This window comes from Helicoverpa armigera, chromosome 6 (assembly GCF_030705265.1).
Source record: "Helicoverpa armigera isolate CAAS_96S chromosome 6, ASM3070526v1, whole genome shotgun sequence".
NCBI lineage: Eukaryota > Metazoa > Arthropoda > Insecta > Lepidoptera > Noctuidae > Helicoverpa > Helicoverpa armigera.
In genome coordinates this window covers 8,579,457-8,599,588 of record NC_087125.1, presented here as the reverse complement: position 1 = coordinate 8,599,588, position 20,132 = coordinate 8,579,457, and the positions used below count along the sequence as shown (strand labels likewise).

At 35.1% G+C, this 20,132-nt stretch overlaps 2 protein-coding genes across 2 annotated transcripts; one reads left to right on the top strand and one right to left on the bottom strand.

Moving 5' to 3' along the window:
- Positions 1–202: 202 nt before the first annotated feature.
- Positions 203–19,781, top strand: LOC110379420 (polycomb group protein Psc). Its single transcript, XM_064035079.1, has 8 exons — positions 203–3,831; positions 5,371–5,536; positions 5,631–5,697; positions 5,923–6,091; positions 6,266–6,432; positions 6,590–6,885; positions 6,973–7,291; positions 17,384–19,781. The coding sequence occupies exons 1-8, from the start codon at positions 475–477 to the stop codon at positions 17,601–17,603; spliced, it is 4,761 nt and encodes a 1,586-aa protein (XP_063891149.1). The 5' UTR covers positions 203–474; the 3' UTR covers positions 17,604–19,781.
- On the bottom strand, positions 11,686–17,318 carry LOC135116975 (uncharacterized). The gene is made up of 6 exons (XM_064035059.1): positions 16,223–17,318; positions 13,572–13,778; positions 13,217–13,333; positions 12,442–12,558; positions 12,128–12,220; positions 11,686–12,023 (listed from the first exon to the last, which is right to left on the bottom strand). Exons 1-6 carry the CDS (start codon positions 16,260–16,262, stop codon positions 11,686–11,688), a joined length of 912 nt encoding a protein of 303 aa, XP_063891129.1. The 5' UTR covers positions 16,263–17,318.
- Positions 19,782–20,132: the final 351 nt, after the last annotated feature.

Genomic DNA, 20,132 nt, shown 5'->3' with positions numbered 1-20,132 from the left:
TTTAAAAAAAAGTTATGACATTTGTCCACGGTGAACCCATAATATTCGCGCCAAAAGTTTTTTCAATAAAATAAATACTATTTCAGTGACAATATATCTTCTTCCTAGATACCCACACGGTAAGTGTTTTCAGACACACGTAAGCACTATACAACAAGCTTAATTTCTTATATTTTAAACACTAAATTGAAATTCAATGGTAAATAAAACAATGTTACCAACATTATGGATTTTCATGGCGACATTTGTATGCGATGCGACGAAGATAGGTCTTCCACTTTAAGAGCAAAGCTTTGCTCGCATTTTTATTGATTGTTGTAATGAAATGAGTAATTCGAATATATAAAGTGTCGTGAACATTGTGCGGTAGTGATATTTAATCGTAAACATTAAATAATGTTCTGTTCATTAGCTGAACGGTTAACAGCTACGTGTGCTCATAAATTAATATTAAAGTAACGGTGGAGCCTGAAAATGGTTACGTCTAATAAGCAACCGGATAAAAAAGTTGTAAAAATGGCAGAGCAGAACAATACTGCAGTTGTGCCTCAGAGAACATTGCTAGGTGAAGTCAACGAACACATAACATGTCCTCTATGTAGAGGCTACTACATCGATGCAACAACTATTGTGGAATGTTTACATTCCTTTTGTCGAAGCTGTATCATCAAACACTTGCGTGCGAAGAGTTATTGCCCTGTTTGTGAGATGATGATTAATTCAGCAAAGCCTAACATTAAATTAGATAAAGCCCTTCAGGATATTGTGTACAAACTTGTACCTGGACTATTTCAAAGGGAAATGGAAAGACGTCAGCAGTTTTATTCTTCAAGACCTGGACCTGCTGCATCTGCCACTCCTGAACAAAGAGGTGAAGACACTGAAAGAATAATATTCAGCCCTGAAGATGTTATATCCTTCTCTTTGGAATACGCTGATGCAACTGACACTGACAGCATATCTAGCAAATCATCTGACAGTAATGAGCCTCAACCTGTATCTGCAGCACCTAGAAGGTTTTTGCAATGTCCTGCTGTGGTCAATATTAGCCATTTGAAGAAATTTTTAAGTATGAAATTTGATATTGACAGTACACAATTTGCCATTGATATTTTGTACAAAAGAGTTCCTTTACCAGATTATTACACTTTGATGGACATAGCGTACATATACAATTGGAAAAGAAATGAGCCAATGCGTTTTTTCTACCAAATCATAGATTATGTTGCTATTAGAAATAGGCTGTTTGAAATCAATCGAAAGGGGCCAGCATCTTGTCATTTGAGAGATAGGAAGTCTAGTCCTGCTTCAACAGAAGACACCAATGTAAGCAGCCCAGCCCCACATTTGAATGATCAAGGATCTGAAGCTTCTTCAGGAACTGATAGTCCCATGCCTGATGATTCTGTAAGTCATGGAACTGATACATCTAAGAAGAATGAAAAAACAGGGAAACAAAGTAAGGACACTGAAAATAAAAATGTTGACAAAAATAGTGAAACATCTGGTAAGAAAAATGATGATGAAGTGGAAAAATCTCAATTCTTGAATTCTTTTGAACTTACTGCTAAAAGTATGCTGCCACTCAAATCATCCCCTGTTAAATCTTCTGATGAACAAACTGTTCCTAATGATACCTTACCTAAAAATCAATTGATTTCTCCAAAAGTAGAAGATAAGGTAGGAGAATCTTCAAAAAGAAAAAATCATACAGCCACACATACACCAGAGCTGAAGAAATTGAAAATTGAACTTGAAAAGGCAAAGATTACAAATGTTGTTGGTAGTACTCCTAGCGTTTCAAATTTAACCTCCAGTCAAAATAATAAAATTACGGATAATACTATAAGGGGAAAAGAAGGTGAAGTTTCTTCTAAAAATTCACAAGTACCAGTTACACCAACCATAACCCCATCAATAGCTGTTCCCCCTAAAGATAGTAAACAGATAATGACTAGTGCAAAGCAGCCAGAAAGTCCAGGAGTCAAAAGACCAGTCTCTGTTCCACAAAATATATCATCTCCTAAACGCAAACCACCTAATGAGATTCCTTCCAATGTGCAGCAGCAGTCAGCTACTCGGAAGACAATATCTCCACTTAAGCTGCAAATGCCAAAGCCTGAACCAACCTTAAACTCTAAGCCACAAGAAGTACCTAAGCCTCCAGTCAAAAAGATGCCTGATTTAAAACCTAGTGTACCAATGTCATCACAAAACAAAAGCCAACCTGTTAACAAAGTAAGAATGGACCTACTGGCCAATAATAGTGATCCTACTATAGATAGGAGTAAAATATTATCACAGGTTAAATCCTCACTCGGTTCTCCAATCATGGGAACACAGCCCTCTGGAGACCCATTAAAATCATTATTTGATTCCTGCAAAATTAATATACCGTCATCCCTGTCTATTACACTAACAGATCAGAAATTGGAGTCTAGAAACCCTGGAGAAACTGTAATTCCTGACCCCAAAAAGAGTATGATAAATAAGAATTTGGCTAGTGCTAGTAATACTTCCTACAAAGTTCCAAGTCCACCAGTACATAACTATATTGAAATATTGAAGTTACCTGATACAGACCCCAAAAAGCAACAAAAACCAGATAATGAAATGAAGTCAAACCAACCAAGTAAAACTGATAGTCCAGCACAATCCAAACCTCCAACTAAAACATCAGAAAGCTCTGCTAAAGGTCCAGTGCCTAACCTAAAGCCTATTGCTGATGCAAAGTTACCAAAGCAGAGTGGAAATTTTTCAGTTCCAATTACTTTCCAGCAGACATTTGAGCAACAATTACAGAGCCTATCATCAGACAAAAAATCCAAGCTCCCTAAAAACAAAGCACAGGTTCCTAAACTTGTGCCGGCGACTCCAAAATCTATCAATGCTGCAAACAAGTCTAGCAATCCGCTCAATAAGTCAAGTACCAATAATATGCCTACTCTGGAGAATAAGCCAAGTGCTGCACTAGATTTATCCACTCCTCACAATATCCAAAATCAGCTAGCACAGCAACAAACCTTTCATAAACAATTTGAAACCATGCAGTCAATAGATAATTTGGCTAAGAAACAAAATCTTCCGACAAAAGGCCTGCCTTTGAGTATGCCAACAAGCAATGCTTTTCCTAATAGTATTACAAATAGACCAATGACATCAGGCGTTAGTCCTTTAAGAATTCCTTCAACATCAAACATAAATCAGTTAAAATTGGACAAAGGCGGTGCAGCTGGCTCTCAGATAAATAACAGACAAGATATGGGTAGCCCCAAATCAAATCCAATAAAACCAACTAACACTGGAGGTTCAACTGTTTCAAGTCCAGGTTTTCAAATTGCACCTCATATGTCTCCCAGTACAGCTCAACCTTCTCCTAGGTCACAAACACGTTCGCCTAGTTCTTCTCCAAAATTAGTAATAGCAGAAGAAAAACAGGGCGGTAGTTCAGCTCCAGAGCAAAATATTAATCAGTCAAATCAGATCACAAGTACACAATTTTCGAATTTGAATTCTGCAAGTAATGATATAGCGAAGGCGTCACCAGGGACTTCCAAACCTGGACTGAAACCAATGCCCTCTGCAGGAAAATTACCAGGAATAAGACCTTCTTTAGCAGCAAATCAGAAAATAAGTCCTATGAATGCCGCTTCCGATTATCATAATATGTCACAAACGCGACCACAACTGATCCCCCACCAAGTGTTATTAAGGCGTCAAATAGAAATAAAAGCTTGGCTGGAGGCTCAACGACAGATGGATATATTTAACAGTATGTCAACTAACATGGCACATCAAACTCAAAACGATTTTAATAATAAAGACAAACAGTAACTTTTGGTTTAAACTATGCCTGTGAATAAATATTATTTATTTGGGACTGGAATCCCTAAACATGTTCTGTTGTGTGATATTTCTTTAATTACTCGATTTATTTCAGTTATTTACTTAATTTGTAACTATATATCTTACATTGATAGTACATTATTTTGTAAGAATACTATATTTTGGCTAATAACACTCTAATTAGCACTATCTCTATAAATATAAACTATAATAACAACAGTAAGTGTGAAGTTCCATTGCAAATCTTCAGATTTAAGTTATTCTAAACTGGATTCTGCTAATCTGGAACTGTTTTTAAATATATTTTTAATTAAATGACATACTGTGTTGTGTTATTATTATTTGCATTACAATGGTTAAATCGTTAAATTGAATTTACTTTTCTGTTTACAGACGTTTGATTGAATTATTCTAAGAAAGACTGTATAGAGTTTGAAAAATTGTTTTTATTATTAATTTTGTACATAACATCAATTGTAATTTATATTTGTAAATTCAAGATATCTAATATTTTTATATTGCATGTGATCTGATGAATTGTATGTTTAAGTTTTATTATACTTTTGGTTCTATAATAATTATTCACCTTGTTTGCCTAGTGCTACCTACTATAAATTATTTAATTTAAAGAACTTAGTGGCCCTCCATTAAAAAAAAAATGTGTGAACATCAGTCTGGAACTAGGTTGAGTGTTGTGCCGAAATAGTGCTGGAAGTAATCATATACTAGATTAGCCATCACCATAAAGATATTATTGTAATTTTAACTTTTAATGGGTACTTGTTTGCATATCCAAAGTTAACGAAATGAAACTTATGGGAATTATGTTTTTTTCCTACCAGGATTCCTATGATATTGAACCAATATCTAATCAGTACCCATGCGCTTTTTATTATTAATTATTCAGGTCGTACTTAACCTGGGACGCTAGCTTCCAAAATGGCTAAGGTGATTTGATTCATTGATCATTTTCACCTTTATTGACCTACTTTGCGTACCTATGAGCCATTTCGAATGTAAGACCGTTTTCACAACACATTGTGCTCGCGTATAGGCTCGATTTGGCCTAAATCTTTACAAATTGGGTGCTTCTGCGCAGGAAATCCGCTAGCTAAAAAGCACTCAAAAGTCATTGTAATTTGTTTGTCAATACAAATATAAATATGTTACATATAAGTTTTAACTTGAATTAATTGTGTGGAAGCTGAAAAGATGAATGAATTACTGTTTCTTTACATTTTACTTATACAGCTATATGTATGTATCTAATAAATCAAGATAATAATAATAATGTTTTTTGTAAAACTCAAAAGGTGTGTTGGGAATGTATTTTAATTTTTAAAATAAACGTAAGATCCCAAGATGAAAGTTTTTTATTTCTGTCTTAAATCCGTATGGTATTTTTCCATGATTCTATTTAAAAGGATAGAGAGCAGGCCGTCAGAGGTATATAAATTTAAAATATATTCCGTTAAACATAGATATATGATACGCCTATTTTATTTGTATCCTCCTTTATTACAGATGGCTGGAGTACAAGCGACGATTAAATTCCGGCCTCGTAAGAAGGTGTACGTAGATGATGACGACGTTACAAACGAAAATAAGGATACACTTAACATTAGGAAAAGTAGCGACAGAAAATTGAAAAGGCATATAGAACACGACTTAAAGAAAAATAACGATGAAGGTAAGATGCTACGGCAATCATTACAGATAATGATTTTCAGATATTAACGTTCAAGCCTTGTTGTGATTGGAACTCATAACCTTTTTTTTTTCAGATTGCTCTCCTGAAAAAATTACAAGAAAAGATAGCCCGGTGAAAAAAGTCTCTACTGTGGAAATAAGGTAAATACCTACTAATAAGTCGCCATTTCTAATAGTTATTGTCTATCATGCAGATTGTTGTTAGGACTGATTAATTAGTTCATAGGGGCATAAGGGATTACATATAGTTGAATGTAGAGGGATCACATAAGAGAGTTTATAGGGGACTAAATTATACTCCTACGTTTTTGCCAACAAATTTTTGAAATATTTATCATGTTTCTAAAGTCACCCTCTGTATTTCAGCGACAAGGAAGTTCTGAAACCACTAACAAGTCGAGAGAATGAAATTGAATGGTTGGACAATTTCTTAAGTGAACACTTGGAAAAAGAGGAGTCTGGATCTCTTTATATATCAGGACAACCGGGCACCGGGAAAACTGCAAGCTTATCCTACATACTGAACTTACCCAAGGTATGGATGTTGGAGTACTCATAGTAGTTTAATTCTATTTTAGATATTTATAATCTCACTTGGGGATTTGTGTTTATTAGTAAAATTACTTCTCGTTGTTTCGTATTTCGCATTAGTTACTGAGCATTTCGTTAATATATTTAAACATTAATAAAAAATACTAATTGGTTACAGTTCAAGGAAGGATACAAACAAGTATACATTAACTGCACGATGATGAAATCAGCGGCTAGTATTTATAGCAGGATCTGTAAGGAACTTCAGTTGCCCACGTCTGGATCTACCGAGAAAGCTTGTTTTAGTGCCATTGAAAAATATTTGAAAAAGAAACATAAAATGACGTAAGTAGAATATTTTACACTTCACAAATTCTGTATTTGTGTATCGACGTATTATTATAGCTACTTACAGACTAGATTGAATAGTTATGCGCGTTAAGTCCAAGACTAAAGCTATCGGATACCTCTACCGCATCTCTCATGCGCATTTTTTTTTCAGACTTTTAGTCCTAGATGAGATAGACCAACTGGACAGCAAGCGGCAGTCGGTCCTGTACACGATATTCGAGTGGCCGGCGATGGCGGCGTCCCGCGTGGTGCTGGTGGGCGTCGCGAACGCGCTGGACCTCACGCAGCGCGCGCTGCCGCGGCTGCAGGCGCGCTGCTCGCTGCGACCGCACACGCTGCACTTCGCGCCATACACCAAGCAACAGATCATCAACATATTTACCAATGTACTAGCCAATGAAGATAAAACCAATGTATTTTCACCCGTCGCATTGCAAATGCTTGCAGGTAATTATGTTTTACTAATAATTATATTTACAAAGATACATAATTTTTGTAGTGTTAGTAAGTTCACATGCCTATTCTTCGTTTCAGCAAAAATCTCAGCAATATCTGGTGACATGAGGAGAGCTTTAGACATAGGCCGAAGAGTTATAGATCTTGCTAAAAGAACAAAATTTTCGGATAATCAATCTGTTGACCATATGATGAAAGATTCCACGGTTACCGTGGAGCTTAAACAAGTACTAGAAGTACTGAACGACGTGTACGGAGGATCTAAGAAGATTGAGTCAGATGCCGACGATGGGTTCCCGCTACAACAAAAGCTAATACTTTGTAGTATAATGTTAATGCTGACCAAAGGGAAGGTGAAAGAAATTGTCATGGGAAAGCTGCATGATGTTTACAAAAAGTAAGTAGTATTGTACCTCTTATCCTATGACAATCCTGTATAGTTCCGTAACTGTTGTTTATCCATAAGGATGTTTCGAACACCCGATTACAATTTTGGCCAAAGTTCACCCACAAAATAAACGTCCGATCTTCTTAAGGACGCTTTTACATTTCTCACTCGCTCAATTTTAGGTAAACTAGCGGCAACACAACGACATTGCGCTCACACACACATACAAGCCATTGTTGGCCAGATTTTGTACATCACTCAACAAAATTTGATACTTGCAAGATTTTTTATATTAAATAATTTTTTTCGACTATAACTAGTTGTAACTTAGTGTTTGTAAAGGGTTTCACGCTTATTGATATGATAATCTTTAAATTTTGTGTGATGTGTTTGGCATCGGATTAAATGAGTACCGGGGTATTGAGCACTAAGTAACCCCTCTATACATAAGTATTTTGGAAGAAAATAAAAACAGTTGTGAGAAATTAAAATATAATAAAATAAAAATAAAGTTAACAACCAAAAAAATATAAAAACAAAATGACAAAATTAACATATTTATAAGATTTATTTTTAACGGTCAATATTTTTTACCCGACTGCCAAAGAAGGAGGGTAATGTTTTCTTGAATGTGAACTATGGTCCCTAAGGCTCATAGACCTAGTGTATCTTGGGTCAACCAGTCCTGGAAGTAAACAGGTGTTGTAGAATTTAACTAAATGTCCTTCCATGTTTTCCTTCCAGAACTGGTCGTCTCGTTCCACAAATGCATATTTTATCATTGCCAGTCCATACGGCAAATACGCATTGGTTTTGACCAGTTACTCGTAATTGGTCCTGAATTTGGTAATACCATTTGCTTTTTTTGTTTATTATAAAACCCTCTGAGGTGCATTTCCAAAAGTCAATCCAAAAGTCAAAAAATATCAGAATGGCTGTCACCTTAGGATGCTGAATATCTTTAAAACCACGAGGGTAGCAATTGGTAGCAACTAATGGTAGCTGGTAGCAATTAGGTAGCAACTCTCTATATGTATTTCGAGAGGATCGGTGATTTGTGACGGCGGTCTTGATGCAGACTATTAAAAACGGTTGTCGTGTCTCATTTGTCGTGTTTCCATCATTAATTATGAATTTTAAAAACATTAATTTATATAACATAAATTAAAAAACATTAATTATGAACATACACACACTCATACATACATACATAGCCTGTCAAAATCATAACTCTTCTTTAGCTTTACCGTAGTTGGGTAAATACCTAAAATGTGTCATTATTTTATTTCTTAACTCCAACATTTTTTTTTGGTCTATATCCAAATTTTTTAGGCCGTGGCATCTGTAAAAAATTTACTTATTCATAAAAAAAAAGTTCGCCGTCATGAAATAAATACACATTTTCAAAATCACAACCCCCAAAAATCTTTTAATTGATTACTCATAATATCAAATTATTAAAAAAATATGCCCGCCATTTTGAATTAAAAAAATATTACTGTCATTTTAATAGGTATCTATTATAGGTATATATTTTACAATTCTAAAAATAAGTACGTACGTAAGTACGGCCATCATACAACATGATGGCCGTACTTACTTTTGTTTTGATCCGAAAAAGTATCAACGTATTTCAGTCCCAGTACACAAATCGTTACAGTCTTTATCATAGATTTTACGTATTTATTTTTTCCGACAAAGCGATACACCCGTGCTTCCACGAGCGCGTCTGAGCGCGGAACATAGAGTATAGTAAATAGATTGGGAATAGAGAACCCACTTCGATTTTTTTCTGCAACCTTCAAACGATTTTTGAAGCGCCATCTGGTATCGTCTGCCGAAACAAATTGTTTATGTGTGCGTACATCCCATTTCACACACATGTATACATCAGTATTGTCTACAGGTTATTCGTCATCTCGACAGACTAAACTCACCATTAAAGTGTCGAGTTGGTGAAACTCGAAATTTGTACATTTATCATGTCGTCAACTCGCCACTCAAGATTTTCATTCGTGTCCAGTTAGTGAAACTTAGATTTTATCACTTTTATGTTTTCGCCAACTGGATACATTGTGTCACAAACATCATCGGCCACTGAACGTCCATTTTGCAAACGTTTGAAACGCGAAAAGTTGATTCCCAAACTTGGCGAAAACATAAAAGTGATAAAATCTAAGTTTCACTAACTGGACACGAATTAAAATCTTGACGTGGCGAGTTGACGACATGATAAATGTACAAATTTTGAGTTTCACCAACTCGACACATTCGTGGTGAGTTTAGTGTGTCGAGATGACGAATAACCGTCTATAGATATTCTAGGGAATTTGTTCATACGTACGTACTTACAAAATATAGCCACAGAATGTAGAAAATAGTTATTTATTGAAATATGGAAATACAACACAGATTACTACAACTCAACAGAACAACGTTATGTAGGAACATTTAGAAAGTACTTAGTAGGCGACCTGGAATTAAATAAAAATCATATTTACTTATGTTTATGTTTATTGTAATAAATTTGTGCTGAAAGTTTAGTTTCATCATCCTCATCACGATATTGGATTTTACCTGATAAAATTCGATTAATTGAGCGGCACCAACTATATACCAAAATATTTATTGTAATGTTTTCAAAAACATTTCTTAATTCTATCTTGTGGATATCGCAGGTGAAAGGATAATCCACAAATATGTCTAAAACATTTTTATCTTTTCTTTTAATTTAGTTTTGGCACATTCTTTTCAAAATTTCTACTACAATATTTTGTATGTCTTTAAAACTTTTCCGCCACTATATTGGGATACAACAGACAATGTTTTCCTTTTGTATATTCTTTTGCCCTTATATAACTATTTGATTTTAATTGACTGTCGCCAGTTAGTTCAGTTTTGCAGTGCCTGCATGATTTAGCAACTTTTAAAACATTTAGCCAGCACCCACCCACATACATAATTGGCCTGACCAGCATCAGCAGGCTCAGAATTTAAATTTATAAAAGGCACCTCAATTTCGTCATTTTCTTCTTGCTGAAATGGTAGAACCTCATTACTGGGAACATTAGAAGTGTTTTCTAAAGTTTGTCTTCCAAAAGAAACTCAATGTCTGAAGACAATCATTGTCATCATTTTCACAGTTAGCGTTAAGTGAATGGGGTGAGTTATAATTATTTAAAAGAAGTGATTTATAGGCACCTTCAAAGCTAATTGTGTTGGGTGCCGTATTCCTCACCCCAAAACTTCTAATGTTCCCAAAAAAATTTTCCAGTGGGTCCTGGTTAAAGTTTCTGGTCATCATTGTATCAAATAAATATTTTTGGGATAATATTTTCCACAACTGTTGCATGCCCTCAATAGTACGTATAAAATTTTTATTGAAGGTACCGAACTCGTTTCAATTAATCTTATTTTATTTTCCTTTTCTTTTTTAACTTTAATAAATTTTATTGATTTTAATACCTTTTTGGCATTTTCCCATAATTCATGATGAGGAGAATTGTTTCTAACACCACATTTATACATTTTTCCATGTATCATATTAAATGAGCTTGAATTTAAGGAATCAAATAAATTGTCCATCATTTTGGTAAATGTAATTACTTGGCGGCACTCATTAGATAAATCGCCCCTAGCAGATAAATGTTCTGCAGCTGTAGCAACACTGCGGCTAAAATTTGGGTTGCGTGTTTGACCTTCATTTTTTATTTTCTCCACATAAATATGTTCATCAGTTAGTTTCTGACATATTTTTAATTCACCATGTAATTTGTCCGCTTCATAAATTTTCTGGTAATATTCCCATTTTATCGTCTTTTCAACCTTTTCTTCGAAGTCGAAATATTTTAAGTCCTTCGTAAGTAAATTGTTTCTTACCCTTTCAATAAATGAGGGACATCAAATAATGGGATAATTTTAGATTTCCCTACTTCCATTACATCATGTCTCCATTCCTTATTTTCTTTTATGAATTTTATTCTACTATCTTCAATAATTTCATTCACTACACTGACATTTACTGTGCTTTGGTCGCACACTGTGCACAAAATATTAAGCCCTGTACCCTGAACATATTTAATGACTTTTATAGTCAAGGCTTTTAATTCTGCTTTGTTAACAGAATTTGTAAAAAGTATGCAACAGGCTGTTTAAATTTTTCTTTAATCCTTTGACCATGTAAACTAAAACATGGTCAGCAATTTTACTACGCCAAGCGAATCCCTTTAATTTATCCTTAGATCCGTCGTAATGGATCTGCGGCGATATTGACATCTCGTCAAAATAAGACAGCAGAGGCGATCTTCTGGACTTAATTCCTTCACAGTCTTTCTCATTTTATGAATAAAACTTATTTAGCCCCGACTCTATTTCAATTTTCGCAAGAAGCCTTTTTAATGATTTTATAGAGGGCAATGTAAAGTATTTATATAAAAGAGTATAACTCTTGGGACTCTTTTGTACATGGAGAGACAAAACTTTTCCTTTAAAGTAAACCTCCGCCCACGAGCTCTCTTGTGAGTTTGGGTGTACTGCATGTTTGTGAATATTTTGCTGCAGTTGTCATATTTCTCGTTATTTTTTAAACAATTTGTATTGCTAATTTTATCAACGCTGGCTAATCTTTCTTTCAAACTACTACTCCGTTTACGTAACCGAATAATTTCGGTTTTTAAATTCTTCATTTGGAATCTTGAAATCTTTAATTCATTCTCCAGCGATGAAGTTGATTTCAGTTTTTCTGCAAAAAAAACTTTTACTTTACTACTTTCCACACCCAGATAAAAGTAGCCTATGTATAAACATTTTTGGATATCTTATGGTATAAACTACATTGGCACTTACTTTTGTCTCCTTTAAGTTTCCGTCTTTGTTGTATACCATGTTTACTGCAATAATTATGTTCTGCTGCTATAACACACGCATTGGGAGGTGCAGCTGAAAATAAAATAATAATAATTCACCATTGTCATTGTAAACATCAAAATTACTAGTGTGAGTTACATGAGGATTATTAACCTAAATTGTCATTACAATAAATCAAGTTGAAGTGTGTTTGTAATGACTACACAACAGTTACATATTACTTAATGCAGTAATTAATTATGGTAGCTAGTTAAACATAATTTGAGAATGTAGGTAGCCAAGCGTTTACATACCAGTGATTATTTGCTTTGATGTAGAAGGCAGATCCCATATATTATGTTCAGGCATAGGAAGTTCAGTTGGTATATGTGGAGTTGCAGGAGGCATATGAGCATCTTGTGATGGAGCACCTGGAAATAGTAAAAACAAGTCTAAGATCCCACTAAACAACAACCTTCACCGAGTTGGTTAAGGGGTGAATGAACAGTATTTTATATCCAATTAAATATTACTATACTGCAAACAGGTGGCCTTAAAGGTATCTATGAAAAAATGAAATTTAAAAGCGTCGCCCCACCCAGAATACAAAGGGCGGGATTCTCCATCGCGATTAGCTCCGGTACCCGCCTGGGGTATTATTACTCTATTTCGTAGTCGCATTAAATTATATTAGGAGCAATGTTTTAAAACTTAAGAAAAAGAAAAGTTAAGAGGTGAAAGAGAGAAGGTGACTGCAGAGTACATATTTTAAAGTAATAAGATATATATTTTATCAGACACTGAAGAGAAGGTAAAGGGAAAGGGAAGGTTAGTTGGGAAGTTGGGACCGTTAGTTGGAAAGGGTTAGCCGAGGTGTTATGACTATATTTTCTGATGGTACCTCATGTTTACCAATTGGCACAGGGTCGTCTAGTTCTTACTGACTTCTTTAAGCGTTCATGCCTTCCCCCATCACGTCAAGGTGGCCCCATGGGGGGGGGGATTATTATTATAAAAAAAATGCAGTATTTAATTATGGCAGCTAGTTAAACATAATTTGAGAATGTAGGTAGCCAAGCATTTACGTACCAGTGACTATTTGCTTTGATGTAGAAGGCAGATTCCATATATTATGTTCAGGCATAGGAAGTTCAGTTGGTATATGTGGAGTTGCAGGAGGCATATGAGCATCTTGTGATGGAGCACCTGGAAATAGTAAAACAAGTCTAAGATCCCACTAAACAACAACCTTCACCGAGTTGGTTAAGGGGTGAATGAACTGCATTTTATATCCAATTAAATATTAATATACTGCAAACAGGTGGCCTAAAAGATTTCAGTTCAGTTTAATTGTGAATAATTAAGAATTTTGTTTTCTTAATGGCAATTTTAACTCAGTAGGTGGCATTGCGATCTAGTTCAAGAATAAAGATCTAAATCTTACCCTGAAGATGGAGAGTAGGAACAGCTATGTTATTTAAACGGTTGTTGCGATTCTTAAACTTGTCTGCAAAATGTATGTCACAGATGACTCGCTTTCTGTAAAATTTGATATCATCTGCAGTCTCCAGTTTTCCACCAACTATATTAACCCAGGCTTTGAATAACTCAGGATTCTTTTCTGGGTGTGGAAATTGATGTTGTGTCACACCTGAAAAATAAATTACAAAAATATGAAGTTTGTATGCTGATATTGTATAGTGTATGTATGAATGAATACCTATTACCTATGTATGTGTGCGCGTGTCTATCTATGTATGTCTATCTTATTAAATCATGTATCATTTCATATGGGATTCAGTAATAAATGGTTACTCGTAAGGAACTGTGTTTCTCTAAACGCCCAACCTTATAATTGACTGAGTTGGTATCTCCCGTGATGACAAGTTTATCCGGATGACTAGGAGCTTTCAGGAGCACGATTCTGGGGCCCGATTCTGTTAAGTTAATAATGTCAAAATTGAATAGAAATTGCATCGCAACAGCTTTTTTAACCATATCGGGCATTCTGTTACTAATATAAGACCAATCGTATTCCAACGACATTCGATTGGTTTGCGATTGGTCTGCCATTTTGGTCTATATTACCATAATATTCTTAGTCTATATTGCCATATTGCAATCGTAAATCATTTGCAGACAAAATGATTCATTATTGAATGACAGAAAAGGATAAAAACGTTTATTTCAAAGAAAAAATTGCGCAGAATCCTGCCCCTGCTAATTTTACTTTAGCGACATGCGATTCACATCCGACTGAGATCAATCACGACTCAATTACGATTGAAGCGTATGTGGCATTCCACTATTTTTTCTTTTAAATAAACGTGTTTATCCTTTTCTGTGATTCAATAATGAATCATATTGTCTGCAAACGATTTACGATTGCAATATGGCAATATCATCATCCTCCGAGCCTTTTCCCAACTATGTTGGGGTCGGCTTCCAGTCTAACCGGATTCGAATTATTCCCAACTAGCGACCCGCCCCGGCTTCGCACGGGTAACAGTATTTCTCCATTATTTAATAGATGTTATTATACATAAAAACCTTCTCATGAGTTACTCTATCTATTAAAAAAAACCGCATCAAAATCCGTTGCGTAGTTTTAAAGATTTGAGCGTTCATAGGGACATACAACATGACACATGACAGAAAAAGCGACTTTGTTTTATACTATGTAGTAATAGTCCCCTCTAGCGCTGTCCTCCGGGGTGATAGCCGGAATTGTCTTCCAGTTATCACCGGGGTGACAATTGTGCCGACTGTTCCCTTTGAAAACTGACTAGGGGACAAATGGGAAGTCTATTTCTCAGTTGTCACCGGGGTGACATTTGCTACGGTTCCTTCTTCCTTCCAAAGAAAAAAATGTAATTACCATAGATTTCAGGTTTTATTTATTATGCTACATAGAATCTTCCAAAGAAAAAATGTAATTATCATAGATTTCAGGTTTTATTTCTTATAACAAACAACATTGTGTTTCCTTTAATAGGTACATCACATATTATTAATTTCTATTAACACCAATCGTTTTCTTAATTTTATTTAATTTAACAAGATTACAAACTGTGTTACAAATAAGCATGCGACTAATAAGCACTTTTAACTTAACCATTAGTGATTATCTGTGATTAGTATTAATTAAAGTTATCTGTGATTGTGCCTATTATAGGAAACATAATGTTGTTTTTGTTTTATAGTAGTATTAACTACTATAAAAAATCGATTTTGTAAGCCTGTTGACATTGTGTTAGTTAAAATAATAATATATATATTTTTTATGTGATTCTATGTAACATAATAAATAAAAACCTGAAATCTATGGTAATTACATTTTTCTTAGGAAGGAAGAAGGAACCGTAGCAATCACCCGTGACAACTGAGAAATAGACTTCCATTTGTCCCTCTAGTCAGTTTTCAAAGGAACAGTCGGCACAAATTGTCACCCGTGATGGAAGACCCGCTGTCACCGGAGGACAGCGCTAGAGGGACTATTGGGAATAATTCCCGGATTCAGCTGAGTACCAGTGCTGTACAAGGAGCGACTGCCTATCTGACCTCCTCAACCCAGCTACCCGGGCAACCCGATACCCCTTGGTTAGACTGGTGTCAGACTTACTGGCTTCTGACTACCCGTAACGACTGCCAAGGATGTTAAATGATAGCCGGGACCTACAGTTTAACGTGCCATCCGAAACACAGTCATTGGTTTCTAAGATATACTTAGAAAGTACATACAAACTTAGAAAAGTTGCATGGGTACTTGCCTGACCTGGAATCGAACCCACGCCCTCATACTTGTGAGGTTGGCTCTTTACCCACTAGGCCACCACGACTTTGAGGCAATATGGCAATATAGACTAAGAATAATATGGTAATATGTACCTATAAACCAAAACGGCAGACCAATAGCAACCAATCGAATGTCGTTGGAATACGATTGGTCTTATAAATATTAGTAGCAGAATGCCCGAAATGGTTAAAACTGATATTGCGATTTAATTTCTATTCAATTTTGATATTAATAACTTAATGATACTATTAACAGAATCGGGCCCTAGGTACTATGAACTTGATAAAGAAAGCACTTACCCGGGTTGTGTGAACATCCCAATTCGCACCGCCTCGGCATGATTATATGCACTCAAACAAGCGTCTCTAATCGCTAATAACACAATAACAGTGTCTATTTCACAAATATCACAAAAGGCGTCTTTATCGCAAATAATACTAAACACTAATGGCGTCTTTTCGCAAGTTATGTGAAACAATGAAACAGAGGAGCACAGCTCAACTCACTCACTAATTCACCGAAAACACAGCGGATGAGTAAAACTCAAATCAACGCAAGTCAACAGCAGAAAACACTTAAATGGACGAAAACTTAACACACAAATTGTATGTACTGTACTCGCCATTAAAATTCAAATTCTAACTTCAGCATTGGCAGTTGGCACGGTTTATTGCCAACCAAAAAAATAATTATAGAAAAATAATTTATGTATATAAAATAGTGTACAGATTTAATAAAAATAATTGATAGATTTCCTACGTAATACTAATATATAAAATAATTTTTAGATTTCAATAATTTTAGTGATATTTTATGGAAGTTAATTTTTGATTAAAGAGCCATCTATTATCACTTGAAGATATTAAATACTTTAGGAAGAGGATTGCAGATGGCGCTTTTCTAAATTTTTTACCGAAATCTAGTCAAGTACGGCAGTGACCAGCCCCTGGCGCGGAATGACGGTCCGAGACGTGCGCATAGCGAAAAAATGTATGAAGAAATTTGAGAGTGATTTTATAATTTATTGTAAATTATAAAGTGGTTTATGTATGTCCAAAAAAAATAGCTGAAGGTGTAGAAAAATACATTAGCTGTGATTTTTTTATTATTGGGAGTTATAAATCAACTCCACATTTGGGTTACACGTACTTATTCAGACTCCTTTTTTTGTACTTTTTTATGATTCTTCCGGCGGTGAAAACGAAATTGTGTAAAAAAAAAGTATGGGACTGTGTAATTCTAATGCATTTAACGTGGAGATGAATAAATTACCTTTCATTTAATACCATAATATTGTCAAAATTGTAACTGCTTATGTGTCAAAATGGTACCTAAAAAACATTGATATTTGCGAGAAACCGAGCAAGCGTCCTTAAATTAACTGTTTACTTTGAAAATTGAAGTTGAAGTTCGGCTTCAGCCACAAAATTGGAATCTAACATGTATGGCTTGTGTTGCAGGGTGGCTGCTGCACGGAACCTGGCGCCACTAGACCTGTGCGAGATGTGCGCTGCGTGCACGCTGCTGGAAGCTCGGGGTGCACTGCGCGTGGCGGGCACAGGCCCAGCCCGCGGCCGCCGCCTGCGCCTGCACTGGGACCGCGCCGACCTCGCCGCCGCGCTGCGCGACAAGCCGCTGCTGGCCGCCATACTCGATGACGTCAGCTGCCTGCCTTCCTAGCGTCTGCTCTCACTCGCCGCCATGACGTCAGCTCTCGCCTTCCTAGGACCTTGTCACACCAAAAGATGCAGTTTTATTTTAGGTTAGTACATTATCAGCAACCTATGTATTGTCTCACCGATGGGCACAGGCCTTTTATCTAATGACCTTTTATTTATGATTTTATAATGTAAAATTAGATTATATATTTTTTTGACTTTCCCAGTATTGTTTGGGTATTCTGTATTTTACTTTTGAAGTTTGTGTTTTTTGTAGTATACTAATTTGACTGATTCGCATATTTGTGTGGATCACGTGAAAATAAAAATCGAAATAGCTAGCTAGATCTTTCAAAATTATGGAAGTTATTGCAAAATGTGATTAAATGATAGTCTTGGCTTGAACTAATTGTTATGAAACAAAATGAACCGATGCTATCTTTTATCATATTTTGTGATGGCAAAATAAGTTTTGCTTATTTGGTAAGTGTTAGTTAATTTAGGTCATAGTTATTTAAATATTTGTGTCTTATTGAATTGCCTTACATATTATTGACTGAATGAAATAATTTAAAAATATTAGGCTGTGTTTGTAGTTATGTTAGGAAAAATTGACGTGCTTTCATATTGTATTACGTGAAAGTTTTTTTAACACTTAGGAATTTGAACTAATACTCAGATTTTTTGAGGCAAAGATTTGCACCCTTGTTTTTTCTGTTCATACTACTTATTTATTCTGTGCTCCCAGTAAATGTTTATTGAAGTTGGTAGGAAGCAGACTCATATAAGCCTCGTTCAAAGTAAGTAAATGAGCATATCATCTTCAGTCAGTAAGGATTGCAGTAATAGTTCACTCTTCTTTTGTTCATTTATTAGTCAAGGAATTAAATTGGTTCAGTAGGGTAAAAAAAACTGCCTTATAAAGCTGCCTATCATTGTAGACAGATTTACAATCACTGATTTTCTCACGTTTTTTTGAAAAGATTGCGTGTTTACTGATGTTTGATACCAATAGTTACCGTGATTAGGTAACACATACCGCATATTGTACCGAGTTTAATGTGTGACGAAATGTTTTATTGCATTATGACATGGCAGGAATCTGTGTTATTTGATCCCTTTAAAAATAAATTTCTTTTTATTTGATCCCTTCATAAATACATATTTTTATTATAATGTTTCGAGTCGCTTCCCAGAAACCAATTTTATGTATCAGAGGGTGTAATTAGGTTTTCCAAAGATACAATAATTCTTAGATAGCAAAAAAGTACTTCAGCTAAGTGGCTGGTAGTTAGGCAGTAAGTCTTAGAACCAATCTATAACTTCTCAGTGATACAAGTAAGACTAAATCCCTTGGTTGGTCTTACTTGTAATAAGAAACCTGCTTCAAGCAAGGCATACGTTGTGCTAAAATCGTACAGACTAGACCTTTGATCTTAGGGCATAACTTTGGTCCTAACTACTGACAGCCATGTCGCGACCATACAATCAATTCGTAACCAATCTTATTTCCGTCAGCAAGAATATTTAAGTAATACCATCAGTAACTTGCGGATAGCGAAGAAACTGTAGAAATAAGCAATAGGAATGAAGTGTACGAGTGAACATGGCTGTTAGCTTAAATACTTTCTCGACTTGGGCCAAAGTTATGGACAGCTCAAAGTCAAAGTAACTCAGCTCTATGGGGCTTTTAGTACCTTTGACAGCTGCGAACAATCGATTCGAGCTCGAAGGGTAGAATATTTTTTACTCATGTAATATTACCAGAAAAAGCTTGAAAACGGAAATAAGCTGATGGTTGAAGCGTTTTTATAAGCTTTTATTTGCGTTTACAAAATGTATTTATGTTCTTGTAAGTTAAGTGACTTGTTTATGCTCAGTTTTATTCGGCTATTGGCAGCCAATTTCCAATCATGTATTTTGTTAATTGTGAATGTACTATGAAATGTATCGAGATGTATTGTGTTATGTATCAAGTTATATCTGCGATGTTGTTTTTATGTGTTATTTTAGCTTTGTACTTCTTAAAAATTTTGAGCGTTTTACCTTTTGATTTACTGTTTGAAGTGTCCTGTAAAATTAAGTTTTTGTTTGTAAATTGAGTATTAAATGAATGCGGGTTTTAATATGAGGATTGGAATACTTGTGTTATAATTATCTGTACCTATTGGTTGAATTCAATAAAACCATAGACATTGTATTTGATTTTTTATTAAATCTAACACTTAAAGAGTTAATCCTATTCGTGCAAAATAATACTTTTTACATTTTTTATATCTACTGAGAGTGAAATAATAGTAGTGTGTGGTATCGAGGGATGACTGACGAAATTAAAAACCGACAACTGTAGCGCCAGAGTGTTTTGTAGAGGCATTGCCTATGATTTCTAAATGCGCGTTTAATGAAGTCTAGCTAGAGAACCGATATTAAGAGTTACAATCTTAATATTTTTAGCTCCCCACGGAAGACGGGTGTCATAAGGTAATTTTTTAAATGTCTTTTCCTTATAGCATAGAACTCTTGAAGTAGGTCTTGTAGCTTGTTTTATGAC